This window comes from Leucoraja erinacea, chromosome 21 (assembly GCF_028641065.1).
Source record: "Leucoraja erinacea ecotype New England chromosome 21, Leri_hhj_1, whole genome shotgun sequence".
Classification (NCBI taxonomy): Eukaryota; Metazoa; Chordata; class Chondrichthyes; order Rajiformes; family Rajidae; genus Leucoraja; species Leucoraja erinaceus.
In genome coordinates this window covers 6,290,742-6,310,344 of record NC_073397.1, presented here as the reverse complement: position 1 = coordinate 6,310,344, position 19,603 = coordinate 6,290,742, and the positions used below count along the sequence as shown (strand labels likewise).

General features: G+C 43.6%; 1 protein-coding gene across 1 annotated transcript in view; it reads left to right on the top strand.

The window, feature by feature from the left end:
* Nucleotides 1-5,135: 5,135 nt before the first annotated feature.
* LOC129707581 (uncharacterized) overlaps nucleotides 5,136-19,603 on the top strand; it is a 70,589-nt gene continuing 56,121 nt past the window's right edge. Inside the window, exons 1-11 of the mRNA XM_055652729.1 lie at nucleotides 5,136-5,468; nucleotides 7,291-7,405; nucleotides 8,567-8,695; nucleotides 10,446-10,601; nucleotides 12,506-12,569; nucleotides 12,708-12,768; nucleotides 15,064-15,155; nucleotides 15,787-15,963; nucleotides 17,546-17,605; nucleotides 18,718-18,885; nucleotides 18,987-19,054. Coding sequence (XP_055508704.1) covers nucleotides 5,357-5,468; nucleotides 7,291-7,405; nucleotides 8,567-8,695; nucleotides 10,446-10,601; nucleotides 12,506-12,569; nucleotides 12,708-12,768; nucleotides 15,064-15,155; nucleotides 15,787-15,963; nucleotides 17,546-17,605; nucleotides 18,718-18,885; nucleotides 18,987-19,054 — 1,202 coding nt within the window. The 5' untranslated portion in view covers nucleotides 5,136-5,356. The remainder of the gene's footprint in view (nucleotides 5,469-7,290; nucleotides 7,406-8,566; nucleotides 8,696-10,445; nucleotides 10,602-12,505; nucleotides 12,570-12,707; nucleotides 12,769-15,063; nucleotides 15,156-15,786; nucleotides 15,964-17,545; nucleotides 17,606-18,717; nucleotides 18,886-18,986; nucleotides 19,055-19,603) is intronic.

Sequence of the window (19,603 nt, the reverse complement as noted above, 5' to 3'; positions counted from 1 at the left end):
GTCACTGTGTCCGTGTAGTCGTGGAGGTCACCAGCTGTGCGGAAAGCTTCCCAATCAGTGCATGCGAAGCAGCCTTGCTGGCCCTCCACTCCACTCTGGACCACTTGGACAATAAAAACTCATATGATTACAGCTCGGCATTTAATACTATCATCCCCTCCAAGCTGGTTACCAAACTCACAGAACTGGGTCTCTGCGCATCCCTCTGCAATTGGATTCTCGACATCCTCATCCACAGACCACAGTCTGTTCGTATTGGTGGAAATGTGTCAGACTCGATAACAATCAGCACAGGAGCACCTCAAGGCTGCGTGCTCAGCCCCCTGCTGTACTCACTCTATACTCATGACTGTGTAGCCGGTCATAGTGCGAACTCCATCATCAAGTTCGTTGACGACACCACTGTTGTGGGACGTATCACTGATGGGGATGAGTCCGAGTATAGAAGAGAGATTGAGCAACTGTCCATATGGTGCCAGCACAATAACCTGGCCCTCAACACCTGCAAAACTAAGGAACTGATTGTGGACTTTGGAAGGAGTAGGATGGGGACCCACAATCCCGTTTATATCAACGGGTCAATGGTTGAAAGGGTCAAGAGCTTCAAATTCCTGGGCGTGCACATCTCCGAAGATCTTTCCTGGTTCGAGAACACTGATGCAATTATCAAGAAAGCACATCAGCGCCTCTACTTCCTGAGAAGATTACGGAGAGTCGGTTTGTCAAGGAGGACTCTCTCTAACTTCTACAGGTGCACAGTAGAGAGCATGCTGACCAGTTGCATTGTGGCTTGGTTCGGCAACTTGAGCGCCCTGGAGAGGAAGAGTCTACAAAAAGTAGTAAACACTGCCCAGTCCATCATCGGCTCTGACCTTCCTTCCATCGAGGGGATTTATCACAGTCGCTGCCTCAAAAAGGCTGGCAGTATCATCAAAGACCCACACCATCCTGGCCACACACTCATCTCCCTGCTACCTTCAGGTAGAAGTTACAGGAGCCTGAAGACTGCAATGACCAAGTTCAGGAATAGCTACTTCCCCACAGCCATCAGGCTATTAAACCTGGCTCGGCCAAAACTCTGAACATTAGTAACCCATTATTTGTTATTTGCACTTTATCAGTTTATTTATTCATGTGTTTTGTAGTCAATGCCTATTATGTTCTGTGTGCTGAAGCAAAGCAAGAATTTCATTGTCTTATCAGGGACACATGACAATAAACTTGAACTTGAACTTGAATTTGAACGCAAAACAGAATGGGCAAAACAGCCTTGGTCGCCAATCAGCCTATGGTAAAAAAAAATTGAATATGCATTCACTTGACCATCATGCGGTCGCGAGGATATGGACGATGAGAACGTCCATTGTCCTGGCCGCTGACGTTGATGCCGTCCTGATGGAATGAGATGTAAAATCGTCCGTATCTATACGTGCATAAAACCAGAACCTGCTTCAGCCACCTTGAAATAGTCTGAACTGACTATCCCTTGTGTGACTGTTTGTGGCTAAACCCAATGCTGATTCCACACCTCGTAGGGTTCTAGTGGCCTCGATATAATATAGCAAACCTGCCCTCACACATAGACGTGAGTCCGTGGGTTATGTCGCAATACGATCTTAAATTCTGCCACCCTTGGTCTGCTCTGCTTGTGTAGATCAGAATTTAAAACGTAATGGCATCTGCAGCCATTTCCATCCTATCTAGACGCAGCTTCTGCAATGTCTGACTCGCTGTGCTGATCCCATGACTAAAGGATGTAGCTGGCTCTGGTGTAAATTGTTAACCCAATGTCAATATCCCATACTACGTTTACGTATACTGGGAGAAACTTGTGTTACAGACATCGTTTGCAACTCGATATCCGGGGTTGAAAAAACCCGACTGGAAAACGTTAGTAATCTGTACCATATTAAATGTAACATTAACATGAAACAAACCCCTTTCCAATATCCTGAATAGGAATGTACTGCTTTTTTGGTGCTCTCCCTACAATCTGCAGTGAGCACCTGCATGTGCATTCAGAATGTGTAAATCAATAATATTTATTATACAGAGGCTGGTTTCCAAACTCACTGTTTGAACCAGCAAAGTTTTCGTTTTTTAAAGTAACCTTATATGGTTGTATTATCGTGCCTGACGGAAGCAGGAAGCATGGCTGCACAGCCAGACAGATAGTACGAAAAGCGAGATATTGCTGACTTTATTTCAAGGCCCGTCTGATGAGGCAAAAATGGAGAAAGGCATAAAAGAACATTCCTCCTTCTTGTGTCGAGAGTGTATCTCTCACCACTGTTATACCACATATTTCTGCAATCAATGTAAAGCATGAACCATATTTGATAAATACTTTGGTATTTAACACTATTCTTTGTTGTCCTGAATCGGAACTTGATGATACACGCGTGGCAAGGAATTAGGTAAATATTCCCGGATATTTTACTTGACTGCCATGTGGCTAACATCTGCCACCACCGTAGTGTATCAACTTGAAGTTGGGCTTGTAGATTATCTATTTCCTCAATAGCCCTTTACCCATGGGATGCGTCTAGAGTCTATAGCTAGGTTACACCAAGAACTGAAGACTTGGCAACTCATGCAAATCTCCAATTTTCCCATCTTAGAGCTCTTAGCTGGAGCAATGCTGAATACTGTTTGTTCATCATTGTGACTTGGGTTGCTTCAGCTGATCATAGCATAAGCCTGTTAACAATCAACCAAATGCTCATTAGAGAGATTGCTAATTTCGACTTGCACAGCTGAATCACAGCTACTATCTTGCTAATACTCTAGATGAATAGAATTCAGTGCTTTGAAAGGCTGGTCCTAGGTCACCTTAAATTATCTCTCCCCCCCCCTCACTCGACCCACACCAGTATACATATAGGGCTAATAGATCTACAGAGGATGCCATAAACACTGTCCTCCATGCTGCACTACAACACCTAGAGGAGAAGGGGTCAAATGTCAGGATGCTTTTTGTTAATTACAGCTCAGCTTTTAATACAATCATACCCAGCAAGCTACAAAATGCTAGACCTTGGCCTCAGCAGTCAGTTGATATTGGACTTTCTCAGTGAACGCCCACAGACGGTGAGACTTGGACCCCACACCTCGACATCCCTGACCCTCAGCACAGGAGCACTGCAGGGCTGTGTGCTCAGTCTGCTCCTCTACACACATGACTGCTTGCCCCATCACCCTGCAAATAGGATCATAAAATTTGCGGACGATACAACCGTGGTGGGGCTCATCTTAAATGGGAACGAGGTCACCTATAGAGAGGAGGTGCACAGACTTTCTGAGTGGTGTGCTCACAACAATCTCTCTCTGAACACTAAAAAGACAAAGGAGATCATTACTGATTTCAGGCAACATAGAGCGGAGCTCAGGCCACTGGAGATAGGGGGCGAGGAGGTGGAGAGGGTGCCTAGTTTTAAATTTCTGGGGATCAACATCAGTGAGGATCTTAAATGGTCTGTGAACTCTGCTGTAGTTGTAAAAAAGGCGCAACAGAGACTTTACTTCCTCAGAACACTGTGCCTTGCCTAATTGAAACGTTGGTTTGAGAATGCCTTGCCCAATTGAAAAGTTGGTTTGAGAATGCTAAACTTGCCTTGCTTAATTGAAAAGTTAGTTTGAGAATGCTTTGCCTAATTGAAAAGTTGATTTAAGAAGGCCTTGCCCAATTGAAAAGTTGGTTTGAGAATGCTAAAGTTGCCTTGCCTAGTTGAAAAGTTGGTTTGAGAATGCTAAAGTTGCCTTGCCTATTTGAAAATTGGTTTGAGAATGCAAAAGTTGCCTTGCCTAATTGAAAAGGTGGTTTGAGAATGCTAAAGTTGCCTTGCCGTCTACATAATTAAAAGTCTAATCTTGACCACTTCCTGTTTGCACTGTATATTGATTTTAAGAGAAATTGTACCACGTACGGCTGTGATTATTGGCCATCACTCAGAGACCCCTCCACTCATTAGGTGTCGAGGATTTTTCCCAACGATAAAAAATAAAAGAGTTATTAGTGTTTAAAAAATGTTGAGATTCTCTCTCCTGTCAATCACACCATGAAGGCCACACCACTTCAGGTGGGAGGGGCAGGGACTATAATACCCAGAAGTGTGGGTGTGGCTTAGTCTCTGCAAGATGGAGGAGGGGGAGGTTACGACTCGCTGTCTTTAGTGGCCTTACACTGTGTGGGAAATGGTATGAAACTGCACTTGAATTTGGTGGCCTTGCACCCTGCTTGAAGTGGTAAGCAACTGTACTTGAATTTGGTGGCCTTGCACCCTGCTTGAAATGGAATTATAAGGAATAGCCGTGAGCGAACTGCCAGCCCACCAGCCGTGAGTGAGTGAGCTGCCAGCACAACAGGCTTGAGTGACTGAGCCGCCAGCCCAAGAAACCATCTGGCCCACAATGTCCGTACTAGCCCACTGGAAACCAGTCACTTCAGCCGACTACACCCATACTAGTTATCACACTGTAAGTATTTTGTCCATTGTGCCACTGGATAGATAAAAAACACACAATAATTCAGGAATGCCTCTTGCAATCCTAAGATGAGGTGGTTAAAGAGTACTGTCTTAATATCTTTCCCCGAGGTCTTCAGTAAGAGATTTACAGGCTAATTCTTGGGATGAGAGTTTCCTATCACAAAAGCCTAAAGAATTTAGATCTGTAATCTTTGGAGTTTAGGAAGAAAGAAGGATTGCCTTATTATACAAGAGCCTGAGGGGAGTCCTTCTCTCCAAAGATGCTGCCCATCCTGCTGAATTACTCCAGGATTTTGTGTCTATCTTTGGTTTAAACCAGCATCTGCAGTTCCTTCCTACATGGGTAGTTGCTAACTATGGGAAAGGCAGTTTAAGATTTAGTTTGAAAGGATGGGGATAAGAGGTCAGAGAAGGTGCTGGAAGAGCGGTTGAGTTTGGGCTGACAGGGTAGATTGCCGGTCATTAGCAAGTTCAGAACCATAGAGAGAGAGAGAAATACAGGATTAGGAACTTCAATTTGAGGATCAGGAGGCCAAGGAAGTCAAGCAAAGAAATAATATGTGAAGGAATCAAGGTAAAAATTCCGTAGAGAATGCAGACAGGGAGACTGTGAATAATCGAGTCAGGGGATATCAGAGACACAGGGAGGGGTTCCAAGTGACAGTTGGAGATACTGAGCAATGTCAAGGTGTGATTGAGAAAGTTGGAGGCAGAAAATTCAGTTGAAGCTCAGGAAATTAAGCAAGAATCAAGTAACGAACGCTAAATTCAACGTATTTCAGCAGCTTCTGCTTTGTACCTGTTTAAATAGACTCGGTCCATCAGTGACCTGCTGTCTCGCTCTATCTCAGCAGAGACATCAAGTGGAGATGTTGCCCAGACTTTGGATTGTGACGACCGCTCTCCTGTTTCTTGCCTCGTGCATCTTGTGTACAAACCCAGGCTTGAAAGTGAGAGTAACGCAGAAAGCGTTGGACTATGGTGAGTGTGGACATCCCTCCGCCAAGATGTGGGGGTTTTATTCTGTAAAAGTTGAAGCACTCGAAACAATTGCCACACGTTGTGACTCGTACTGCCAGAGTGAAAGCAGAAATATTTATGTAAGATTGAAAACTTGAGAGGTTCACACTACAGGTAGAGCGGGGGTGTTGAGGGTTGGGGTAAATCAGACATACTCACCTTAAATGGCAGGGCAGGCTTGATGGGGTGAGTGGCGTACACCTGCTCCCACCTGTACACCTGTGCTCAATGTCCAGGGCATTATCCTGAACGTTGCTTTTTTCCTTTTTTCATCTTTAAAACAGTGCCCACCTCTGCCCTTTGAGACTGGTGGAATGCCCCCTTCTGCCATTGTGAGCCCCAGATTCTTTCTCAATTTCCACACCTATCACTAACAAATCCTCCATCACCTAGCACAGAAGTACACTGCACACATGCATTATTCACTCATACTCAGCTGCAGATAACATGGGGTTTATTCATTCTGTGTGGTTCTCTTGGTCTCTCTTCACCACTACTAACTCCCGTGCCTCCGCACTGGTTCCCTGTGCTCTATAGCATTTGCACCATGTAGGAAGCCATTGGCTCGCTGTACATAACCACTATCTCCCCTGCCTCGCTGCTGGAGCCCTCAACTCCCCTTCTACCCACTTGCTCCTTGGCCACGTCCATGACTCTTTATTCTTCCATTGACTCTCTGAGCTCCAAGCACTAGATCTTTGTACTCCCTAAAGATTGGTTTTCAATTAGCCTTTTAGCACTTGCACCTGGAATATTCAGTAGCTCCTTGTACCTATCTGCTGTCTCCCTGTGTTTCACCGCACCCCTGGTTTCCTGACCATCTCCCCATCACTGGCACCCTTTCTGATTACTGAGCCCAATCCTCTGCACTGGCCCCTTCCTGATTGTTGGCCACCAGGGTCCTCTATATCACTGGCTCCATGAGTTATTCTACATCTCTTTCTCTTATTTCTGAATGTCTGTGAAACCAAGCCTTGCTGAATTCCTTTGACATGCATGACCCAAGCTGGGCCCTCAAAACCACCTTAGTAGTGCAGCTAGTCAAGTCCCACAGCATCAGAGACCCGGGGTTGATCCTGACCTGGGGTGCTGTCTGTGTGGAGTTTGCACGTTCCCCCTGCATGATTTTCCTCCAGATGCTCTGGTTTTATCCCACAACTCAATAACACGTTTGTGGGTTCATTGGCCTCTGTAAAATTTTCCCTTGAGTGTAACAAGTGGGTAAGAAAGTGTGACTTGTGTGATCAATGATTGACACATTGGGCTGAAGGACCTGTTTCCATGCAGTACCTTTAAACTAAACTAAGTCACTCCAATTTTTCTTATTGCTTTACAATGCCTCCTCTACAGAAAACAAGGATGTAAAATACAACATTCTGCCTCCTTTCTATTGTACAATTTCACAAACAACACATCGATCATTTTAACTTCACACTCCAAGCCTTGCAGAAATTAGTATTGTAATCGCATGGCTCATTTCATATTTCTCTCCGCTGATGCTGAATATTTCCAGCATTTTCTGTGTTGATAGCAACACTGACTATTAATCATTAGTTACAATGCAAAAGTGTGTCTAGTATGGGAAAGTTCCCTCTGTGTAACTTCAGACTCTCCTACCACCGGGCTATGTAGCCCTTGGCTTCAGTAACTGTACTGATGTGAGTATCCAGCCAACCATGTGCAGTGGTACCGTGGGAGAGAGGGTTGAGTGTAGCTAAGAGCATGGCTGTATTGATCCAAACCCCACTGTGCACTGAATTCTTGCATGTTTTTTGTCATACAGGTCGACAGGTTGGGATCGGTGTGTTGCAACAGAAGTTGCGAGAGATGCATTTTTCAGATGTTAGCGGTAAGGCGAAAGTCAGCGGGATTGGCAAAATAAAATTCTGGGTCAAATCGTGAGTAGCATATTTCATGCAGTTTTCAGATATATACCGGTTAGACGAAAGTCAGCGGGATTGGCAAAATAAAATACTCAGTCAAATCGTGAGTGGAATTTGTGCTTGATTTTAGTTCATGTATATCAGCTGTTAAATGCAACTGTTATTTTAGGGTTGATGGACTCATTACCACATTAAACTGTGTTAACTGGCATTGATTATGCAGCTTTGTAAATACCACGTCACGTGTTCAGCTGAGGTTTGGAAGCAACAATGAACAGTACGTTCCAGGTATCCACCACTCTCTGTGTGAAATAAAACTTGCCCCACATATCTACTTTAAACTTCCTTCATTGGACTTTAAAGCTATGCCCTCTAGTATTTGAGAGTTATTATTGTCTATACTATGCAACTTGTAATTTTGTAAACTTCCATCGGGTCTCCCCTCTCCCCTGCAATATTGGCTATGTTTCATCCACTGTCGAGTGTTCTAGGATGTCAAAAAAACCTGGCATGGACCAATTATATATGAAACTGTTTGAATAATGAAAGGTTTGCATAGAGTGCATGTGGAGAGGATGTTACTGCTAGTTCGAGAGTCTGGGACCAGAGGCCATAGCCTCATAATAAAAGGACATACCTGTGGAAAGGAGATGAGGAGGAATTTTGTTAGTCAGAGGGTGGTAAATCGGTGGAATTAATTGTCACAGAATGATGTGGAGGCCAAGTGAATGGATATATTTAAGGTGGAGATTGAAAGGTTCTTGATTAGTATGGGTGTCAGAAGATATGCAAAAAAGATAAGCGAATGGGGTTGAGAGGGAAAGAGGTCAACCGTGATTGAATGGTGGAGTAGACGTAATGGGCCGAATGGCTTAATTCTGCTCCTATAACTTGTGAACATATGAACTTTCCATGTTGGAAGACATCTATATTTCATAAAGGCTGAGTTGTGACTAAGGCAGCTTAATGTTGTTTACCAGATAATTCTAATGCTCATCTTGATTTTCCTAGTTTCTGCATTTTAAATGTACTGTGAGTTTGATTTTTATTGAAATTTCTGGAAATAATAATGATCATAACAGCATTCTCTTTAAAACTACTTCTCCCTTTATCCTGTCCATCTCTAGCTATGTTGAGAATATAACGTTAACTCATTGCACCGAATCTTGTCTGCAGGTTAGCCATTGTCAAGTTGGGTTTACCGGAGTCTAATCTGAAATTCTCTGCTGGCCGGGGCATTCAGCTCTCCATCACAAATGGTTTCATCCATGTGAAGGGTGACTTTAGAGTTAAAAAGCGCTTTTTGTAAGTATTCCGTCTTTGTTTTACCTTTGGTTATTTTTCCTCTGATCTTTTTGGAGTAACTGGATCAATTCCAGGGTGCTGTCCACTCTCTGTTTCGTGTTGGACTTGGGAATTTTGAAGAGCTGCTGTAATCCGTCTCGTGTTACCTTCCCTCGCCCCAGGGAACAGAGGCTGTTGCTCAACTCATATCATTCCACCCGCTATTGGTCACTGCAGCACTATATAAAATAAATTTGAAGTATGTGATGGTGTTGTTAATTCTTTAATCGATAATTGGAGAAGATACAACATTAATTTTTTAAGAAGGAACTGCAGATGCTGGAAAATCGAAGGTACACAAAAATGCTGGAGAAACTCAGCAGGTGCAGCAGCATCTATGGAGTGAAGGAAGTAGGCAATGTTTCGGGCTGAAACGTTGCCTACTTCCTTCGCTCCATGGATGCTGCTGCACCCGCTGAGTTTCTCCAGTATCTTTGTGTGCCTACAACATTAATTGCTGGAACTGTTGGTTAACATCCAATTCGGTGCATAATACATGTCTTATAAGTAATATATTTCTTTCATCTAATGAGTTTGTAAATTAAAACCAATGGGATGGAGAGAATGATGGGAATTTTAACCCAACCAGAAACCTTCATCTTAAAAACCCCGCAGATTTGTTGACGTTTGGTGAGTTGTTACCTTTTTTAAATGGTCTATTTGACCCCAGCACGTCTCTGATGTGTTCAATTCCAGGATCAACAGAAGTGGAACTAGAACGGGGCCACTAACTGATTCCTAGAAAGTGGGGGGGCAGTTTCAATGTTTTAATGAGTCCGGCAGCTTCTGATTTAGCCGGGGAACACACCAGGCCCTGGAGAGGTGGGACATTTATGGGAGGAGGGAAACTGAAGATATCTTGGAGGGAAATCTTGGATGGGACATTTCCCTCCATGCTCAGGTTATCAAACAGCCTCACTCCCTCTCTCCTGGAGGCCTCGAGTTGGAAGCTTACTCATATCGTGTTCCACCCAGGGTTCTGAATCCAGCTCCGTACTCTGCTCTCCACTTGACTGGAAGCAAAGTCCACCGACCAGACTGATTGTCAGACAGGCAATCTGTCCAGAAGAAAATTCCCTTGATGTCCTGTTAATGTTGCTTCTCCTGTGGGAATAAAAGCCATGTTTTACATCGAAAACTCCACCTGCAGCCGAGGTAGACAAGTCCAGGCAGTTATGGAGCTGTCTGCAGACTGAAAAAAACCCTCGGAACGTGGTGGGAGCAAAGTGTGTAGACTTACGGAGTTACACAATAAATCATTGGAATGTAATTAACAAGCCACATCAAACTTGCCGTGTGCTTGAAAAGACCGGTGATATCAGGCCAGGAGTTCCCCAAAGAACTCTGGCAGTGGGTTCCCCGGACCTTAGCTCTGTGACTGCCGCAGGACATAGACTGGAATGACTGATCAACAGCTCCATCATAGTTGGACCTTATGGTGGTTGGATGAGGGACAATGAGATTCATGGGACAGCATAATCTCTGGCACAAAACTGATGGGCTGAACAACCTGTTTCTCTGAAGCAAATATGCAATTCCCACAAGAGTATCAACTTCTCAAAACTATATCTCTCTGGATCAAGATAGAGTGGGGTTTAATGCCAGGGACAATAAATACTGGCAGAGCAATGCATCTCCGTTCATTAGTAAGTTTGTCTTCCAATGGTTAATTATCTGATGACTTATGGCATCTTCTCATATCTCCTCACAGTCGGACGAGTGGATCATTTGAAGTGTCTGTGAGCCGTCTGTCAATATCACAGACGATAGGAATGACCCGTGACAGCACTGGCCGCCCAGCTCTCCAAAGCGTTGCCTGCTCAGCCAATATTGGGAAAGTAGACATCAGGTTCATCAAAAAGAAAAGGTAATGTGCAAATTGATTTTTAAAAGAAACGTCTGCATATTTCAATTTACTTTCATGCTCCAGTTTTCCCTCCCCCATGTTCTTTCGTGTCATGATGCAGCTTTACAGGACTTTGGTTAGTCCACTCTTGTAGTACTGTGTCGAGTTCTAATCATTCCAATGCAAGAATAAGGTAGAGATTTTGGAAAGGGTGCAGAGAATGTTTAGCAGAATGATGCCTGGATTAGAGAACAAGGTGAAGTTAAACTTGGATTGCTTTCTCTGGAACCTGATAGGAATGATCAACCATGATCACATTGATTGGTGGTGCTGGCTCAAAGGGCAAAATGGCCTACTCCTGCATCTATTGTCTATTGCCTATTGTCTATATTTAAAATTAGGAGAGGTGTAGATAAGGTTGACATTTTGACTCTTTTTCCCAGCATGGACATATCAACTACTAGAAGGCATAGCTTTAAGCTGAGAGGGACAAAGTTTAAAGGAGATGTGTGGGGCAACTATTTTACGGAGAGGGTGGTGGGTTCCTGCACAGCATTGCCAGGGATGGTGGTGGAGGCAGCTACAATAGTGGCATACTGTAAGAGGCTTTGGGATAGGCAGGTTAATATGCAGAGTATGGAGAGATATGGATTATGTGCATTCAGACAAAAGTTACTCTTGACAAGATGTTTGGCACAGATATTGTGGGTTGTAGGGCCTGTTCCTTGGCTGTACTCTACTATGTACTTGCTCTCTCTCTCTTACCCCTCTACAGTCTCAGCTCATGGGGATGTGCTAAATTTAATGCCGGTGGAATTTGAGTGCAGGTACGGGCGGGCAGGACGGTGGCATTTGCAAGGATGATGAAAGTTGGTCTTGGCATCATCCAGCAGGAACTTAACTTTTTGCAGACATCCAAAGTAATTTTCAGCGCACCTTATGAAAAACGTCACTGCACTATGGAGGACTATGGGTCAAATGCAGGCAAATGAGACTTGCACAGAATGCTAACCGGGTTAGCATGAACACTGTGGGCTGAATGGCCTGCTTCCATGCCATATAGCTCCATGACTATAATTCTGGGAACCAGGGAGAAGAGTCCATCCTGGTATAATAGAAAAGCTCACAGAGGTCAAGACTCGAGCGAGTCCTGAGCTTAATGCTCAGTTGTCAAAGGCACAACAGCACAAAAATAGAAGATCAAACACACAATACCATCAACCTGGAATTATAGCTCAGTCTGCCCCTCGTGGAAGCTGCCTGATCCGCTGAGGATTTCCAGAGCTTCCTGATTTATTTTGGAAGTGCTATTGATGGTCTTGAAATCTGAAACCAAAGACCACGGCAAATGGACACATGAAATATTTAATGTTGCCTTAATAAATACATCCTGGTAAATGTGAAGAGCAAATGGGGAGGAATCCTGAGTCCAAGTCAGAGGCCTCCAAGTTGGAGAGGCACTGAGGTGTTTGGGATAGTGTTGACACAGAGCATTGATGAAGTGTTGTCACAATGTGGTGCAGGTGAAGGCACTGATGCAAAGTTGTTGCAATGCAAAAGGATCCAACCCACTAGGTCCCATCTTCCACTTGGGTAGCATCTGTGGTGGGAAATGGAGAGAAGTGGTGGGGCAGGAGCTGGCAAGTGAAAAGTCGATTTATGTAAAGAAAGGTTTGGCAGATGAGTCAGACGGTGGAGAGAAGGTTGAAGATAGTTACCAAGGCTGCAGGTGAGAAGTGGAGAATACAAGTGCAAATGGTGGTCTGTTAAGAAAGGAAGGAGTGCAGTGTAGCACCAAATGGTGGGTGAAAGTGAATACAGGTAAAATATCACCTCCACACTTAACCTGAGTGTTTTCTGTATTTGAGAGTGTCTGCACAATGCAAATATTTATTTTGTTTTGACTGTAAAATTGTGCTTTGCAGGTGGTTGTACAATCTGTTCCGCAGCTTCCTCGAGTCACCCATTCGTAAAGCTCTTAACAAACAGGTAGGTCTGCTTCCCTCACCATTCATATTGAATATTTGTGCTGTTAACTTGCACAGCTTTCGAGCTGTATAACTCATGGTGGAGCCTGTATCAAACATGGTCATTTCCTCATTGTCATTTACTATTTATTTGATACAGATTTGTCCTAAAGTTGCCAGTGCACTAAGCGGGTTGGAAAACAATCTAAAGACCATGGAAAGTATGTTGTTTTACATTCTCCCTCCAAAAACTCTCGCAAGATGGCTGCTTCCTTTTCTCCAGAAGCTGTCTCCACCCCCCCAACCCTCCCTGGCTCCATCAGGCTCCAGAAGCTTATCTCCACCTATCATAGAAACATAGAAACATAGAAATTAGGTGCAGGAGTAGGCCATTCGGCCCTTCGAGCCTGCACCGCCATTCAATATGATCATGGCTGATCATCCAACTCAGTATCCCGTACCTGCCTTCTCTCCATACCCTCTGATCCCCTTGGCCACAAGGGCCACATCTAACTCCCTCTTAAATATAGCCAATGAACTGGCCTCAACTACCTTCTGTGGCAGAGAGTTCCAGAGATTCACCACTCTCTGTGTGAAAAATGTTCTTCTCATCTCGGTTTTAAAGGATTTCCCCCTTATCCTTAAGCTGTGACCCCTTGTCCTGGACTTCCCTAACATCGGGAACAATCTTCCTGCATCTAGCCTGTCCAACCCCTTAAGAATTTTGTAAGTTTCTATACGATCCCCTCTCAATCTCCTAAATTCTAGAGAGTATAAACCAAGTCTATCCAGTCTTTCTTCATAAGACAGTCCTGACATCCCAGGAATCAGTCTGGTGAACCTTCTCTGCACTCCCTCTATGGTAATAATGTCCTTCCTCAGATTTGGAGACCAAAACTGCACGCAATACTCCAGGTGTGGTCTCACCAAGACCCTGTACAACTGCAGTAGAAACTCCCTGCTCCTATACTCAAATCCTCTTGCTATGTAAGCCAACATACCATTCGCTTTCTTTACTGCCTGCTGCACCTGCATGCCTACCTTCAATGACTGGTGTACCATGACACCCAGGTCTCGCTGCATGTCCCAGAATGCACTCGCAGGAAATTCCCAATCGGCCACCATTTAGATAATAGTCTGCTTTCCCGTTTTTGCCACCAAAATGGATAACCTCACATTTATCCACATTAAACTGCATCTGCCAAACATTTGCCCACTCACCCAGCCTATCCAAGTCACCTTGCAGTCTCCTAGCATCCTTCTCACAGCTAACACTGCCCCCCAGTTTAGTGTCATCCGCAAACTTGGAGATATTGCCTTCAATTCCCTCATCCAGATCATTAATATATATTTAAATAGCTGGGGTCCCAGTACTGAGCCTTGTGGTACCCCACTAGTCACTGCCTGCCATTGTTAAAAGGACCCGTTTACTCCTACCCTTTGCTTCCTGTTTGCCAGCCAGTTCTCTATCCACATCAATACTGAACCCCCAATGCCGTGTGCTCTGTTTGTATACTAATCTCTTATGTGGGACCTTGTCGAAAACCTTCTGGAAGTCCAGATACATCCACTGGTTCTCCCCTATCCACGCTACTAGTTACATCCTCGAAGAATTCTATAAGATTCGTCAGGCATGATTTACCTTTCGTAAATCCATGCTGACTTTGTCCAATGATTTCACCACTTTCCAACTCACCACATCCATCTGACTGTCCCAATACCGTTCCTCCTTCTCCAGTAATTTGGTCAGGATGGGACTACAGGATACATAGGTGACAACACAAAGAAGTTTTGTAAACCTTGGGATTGAGGCCTGTGACTAGTGGTGTATCTAAGGGTTCGCTGTTGGATCCATTTGTGATCTATATCAATGATTTGGTTGAGAACATACATGGCAAAATTAGCAAGTTTGCAGATGATATAAAAGTGAGTGATATTGCAGATAGTGAATATGGATGTCAAATATTGTGTTCAGTTCTGGGCACCATGTTACAGGAAAGATGATGTCATTAGAAAGGGTACAGGGCAGATGAGCAAACAAGATCTGTACAGTAATCTGATAATGATGGAAGAGTTGGATACATAGATGACAACACAAAGAAGTTTTGTAATAGTTGAGATCTCAAGGATTTTAATGCAGGTGGTGATGGTAACTCATCATTAAGGACCAGGACTTCAGCAGCAGCAGCAATCAGTTGCTGAAGTAAGTGATGTGTTTTAGGAACTGAAGGATGGAGTGCTGGCAACAGACTTGATATGGAGTAAAGCAAAAGCTCATCGTGGACTCACTGAGGATGCTAAGTTTAGTTGTTTCATCTCAACTCTCCACGAGCTGGGTCAGGTCAAGAGTCAGACTAGCTGTGCCACAAAATGTCCCCACGTAGACCTGGAACAGGAGCCAAATGCAGTCCTCGCCTTTTACCCAGGTGGTGGCCAAAAAACAATCTGGATGAAGAATTTGGAATGTTTTGTACTGATATTTTATATTTCATGTTCTTTTCCCCCTGTGTTCTTAGTATCGTTCAAAATTAACCCATTTGCTGAGGTTGACTATTCACTGGTTAATCAAATTGAAATCACCAATGACGCCATGGACCTGGATTTTAAGGTATGTCCTTGTCTCCTGGGGAGGGGAGGGTGATGCGCGTGTACTCGGGCAGTTGGATGGGTTGATATTTGGGCTGTTTCATAGTTCTGCTCGCTTTAGACTTATCCAAGACTGTTTTTGAGTTCTCCATTTATACGTTGCCAGTAATCTTGTGATGGATATTCGCTATCCAGGCTCAAAAGTCTTATTGCTAACCTCAAAGTTCTAGCACAACCGAAGCTGACCTAAGTTCAGAAAAGCTTCATGTTAATTAAGATAAGCTTCTAACCAGTGCACTTTGTCCATCACCTTGACATTATCTGACCATGCCACCCTTAAGAGTTTGGTCCTCCTGGTACCAAGAACTGTGGGACCAGTAACCCACTCACCTCTTGAATCCTTGGTTCACATTAGGACCAAGGAAGTGGTGGTCTGTGACCTTGTGGTCAAGTCCAAACTAAGGTTCTTCAGGCAACAGAAGTTTCAAAGATCATTTATATTCAGAAGTTTGAAAATACTTAAGCTGTTGGTAAAAAAATATGTTATTGACCAGCTCTTTTCATTATCAGTGCATTTTGTAACTTTGAAGGTCTTTTTGCATCACGTATACTTCCTGCAGTCTATGTGATTTGGCATCTAATTCTTTTTACAGGGTCAATTCTACAGAGTGGGACAAAGGAAAGAGCCTCCCTTCAGGCCACCTCCAATAAGCCTTCCCACTCAATCCACTCACATGTTGTACTTGGGAATATCTGATTTCCTTGCTAACTCAGCGGGGTTTGTGTATTATGAAGCAGGAATCTTACAAATGAAAATCACTGATAAACTGGTGGGTAAAAGCCATCCTTTCATCATTCAAAGGTTTAGTTTAGTTAACTTTAGTTTAATTTAGCAATAGTGTTACGTGTGCCAAGGTACTATGAAAATCTTTTTTGCTGCACAGTATCGAGTCAGCAAAAAGACTTTACAGGTACACCACTGATTTTCTGGCAAGATATGGTCCTACAGGCCAGACAAAATAACGAGAGTGCATTTGAAATGCCACCGTGAAGTCTTCCCAAAAATGTTGTGCCTAGGCCAGGTGAGGCGCCTGATCTCGACCTCATGGGACTTCTGTGGCCAGACCTCTGATCAGCAGTTTGAATTTGCCCACTGCAGCCGGGGCTCTGGAACTCCAGCCCGGCTGGATCTGGTGGATCCGTTCCCATAGCTGACATCCGAGGCCGACTTTGTGGGCCCTTATCTCGGTCCGCCAGTGGCTTAGGCGGCCTTCGATGCTGTCATGCCTGAGTTTGCGTGTTCTTCCCGTCGCCGCATAGGTTTGACCCGGAGGCTCAAATATCCTAACGCATCCCAAAGACAGTCGAAAAGGCTGATTAGCTGCTGAACACTACTTCCAGTAAATGGTAGGTGGGAGAATCGGGGTGGCTATTTGACATGTGTGATAGAACAGGTTACAAAATAAATGTGGGAACTGGAGGACTAGCATAAACTCAATTGACTCCTAAATTGAGGGGAAAATATGATATGAAGATGAAGCATAGAATAAGATGCAGAAGTAGTGTATTGGTTAATAACTTTCAGTAAATCCAAATTTATTAATAGAGCTTCTTTACAGTTTACAGTTTAGTTTATTGTCACGTGTACTGAGGTACAGTGAAAAGCTTTTGATGCATGCTATCCAATCAGCAGACAGACAATAAACAATTACAATCGAGCCATTTACAGTGTATAGATACATGATAAGGGAATAACGTTTAGTGCAAGGTAAAGCCAGCAAAGTCCGATCAAGGATAGTCCGAGAGTCACCAAGGAGGTAGATAGTAGTTCAGGACTGGTCTCTGGTTGTGGTAGGATGATTCAGGTGCCTGATAACAGCTGGGAAGAAACTGTCCCTGAATCTGGAGGTATGCATTTTCACACTTCTATACCTTTTGCTTGATGGGAGAGGGTAGAAGGGTGTGGCCAAGGTGCGACTCATCCTTGATTATGCTGCTGGCCTTGCTGAGGCAGTGTGAGGTATAAATGGATTCAATGGAAGGGAGGTTAGTTTGTGTGATGGTCTGGGCTGCGTCCACAACTTGCTGCAATTTGTTGCAGTCTTGGATGGAGCTGTTCCCAAACCAAGCTGTGATGCATCCTGATAAAATGCTTTCTATTGTGCATCTGTAGAAGTTGGTGAGAGTTATGGGGACATGCCGAACTTCCTAAGCCTTCTAAGGAAGTAGAGGCATTGATGTGCTTTTTGTCAATGGAATCCTGCAGTTATTTACAAATCCAACCTCAGAATTGCAGTTGAGTTTGAAATCCTTACCAACTATTCAGCGCACTTGCCTTTCAAGATTGTACAATGATACAGTTCCACAAATGACCAAAAATAAAATTGGCTAATTCCTTTCTGTTTTCCTCAGATTCCACCATCATCGCCTATCAGATTAAACACAAAGTCCTTTAGTTTAATTGTACCTGAGGTAAGTGTTTCATGGGTTTGTAAACTCTTGTCTGATATTAACAGCTCCTTGTCCCATATCACTTTTGTTAATATAAACATAGAAACATAGAAAATAGGTGCAGGAGGAGGCCATTTGGCCCTTCGAGCCAGCACCGCAATTCATTGCGATCATGGCTGATCGTCCCCAATCAATAACCCGTGCCTGCCTTCACCCCATATCCTTTGATTCCACTAACCTCTATCTAACTCTCTCTTAAATCCATCCAGTGATTTGGCCCCCATTGCCATCTGTGGCAGGGAATTCCACAAATTTACAACTCTCTGCGTGAGTTACAACTCTCTTTTCACCTCAGTCTTAAATGGCCTCCCCTAAGTCTTATTCTAAGACTGTGGCCCCTGGTTCTGGACTTGCCCAACATTGGGAACATTTTGCCTGCATCTAGCTTGTCCAGTCCTTTCATAATTTTATATGTTTCTATACGATATCCCCTCATCCTTCTAAACTTAAGTGAATAAAAGCCTACTTTTCAATCTTTCCTCATATGACAGTCCTGCCATCCCAGGGATCAATCTCGTGAACCTACGCTGCACTGCCTCAATCACAAGGATGCCCTTCCTCAAATTAGGAGACCAAAACTGTACACAATACTCCAGATGTGGTCTTACCAGAGCCCTATACAACTGCAGAAGAACCTCTCTACTCCTATACTGAAATCCTCTTGTTATGAAGGCCAAAATTCCATTAACTTTCTTCACTGCCCGCTGTACCTGCACGCCAACTTTCAGATCGGTGCACAAGGACACTCGGGTCTTGCTGTACCTCCCCATTACCTAACCTAACCCCATTGAGATAATAATCTGCCCCCTTTTTTTGCCACCAGTGGATAACCTCGCATTTATCTATATTATACTGCATCTGCCACGCATCTGCCCATTCACTCAACCTGTCCAGGTCATGTATCATGCTTCTTTGCACGTTACTCTATGATGGGAGAGATGAGCATTACCAATGCAAAATATTATGGATTCTGAAAACATGAAATAAAAATAGCATAGAATACTAATGCTTAGAGACTAGGCACAATCTCAGGGGGAGAAAATGGTTAATGGCAAAAATATACTTCTTAACAGCTGGAGAAGCTCTATCCTAACTTGCCGATCGAAATGCACCTGCACGCCACTCGATCGCCAGTTCTGAAGGTTGCAACAAACAACATCAACGTTCAAGCATTTGGTGCATTTGACGTAAACGCGGTCCTGCCAAATTCATCCCTCGCATCACTTTTTGTCCTGAACATTGTAAGTACTAAAATCTACTTCTGCTGTAGTACGTCATAAATTTTACAGTTGACAAAACTATTGCCATGAGAAATCTCCTTTATTATTTTCTCTTGTTGTAGGAAGCGAGTGTCTCTGCTCAGGTGAACATTGTTCAGACGAAACTGATTGGATCTCTACAACTGAATCGGTAAGGAAAATAAAACTGAATTACTTTTCATGCACTCACATGGGCCCAGTTTGCTGATTGAACTTCACCTGTAAAAAACAAGTCGTGGTTAAATTTAGTGCAGATGAAATCCTCAAATGTTTAGATTGTGGTTTTACTCCATAACCTTCAGAGGTATATTCATGGCATATTCGTTCCCTCCTACTGAATGCACAACTAACATTTAATACATTGATAGCTAATGACAGTCAATATTGATTAAATATTTTTGCTTATTTCATTAGCGTAGTTTAGACATTTGATCTCTGTTATTAGTTGCTTCAGAAAGGGTGCAACTCCTGTGTTCCTATAGTAGGATGAATCAACCAGATTTTTCTGTGACTCCTGTCTAGTGACATTGAGTGGACTTTGTGCAAGTGTGTACATTGGTTATGGTGATGTTCAAGCAACTAATTTGCACCAACTAGCTCAAAACTCAGCCAAATAGGAGAGCTGTATTGGGAGATCATTATATCCCGAGAGAACTGATGCCCTTCAAATTGATTAAAATCTCTTTCCAATGCTGCAAAA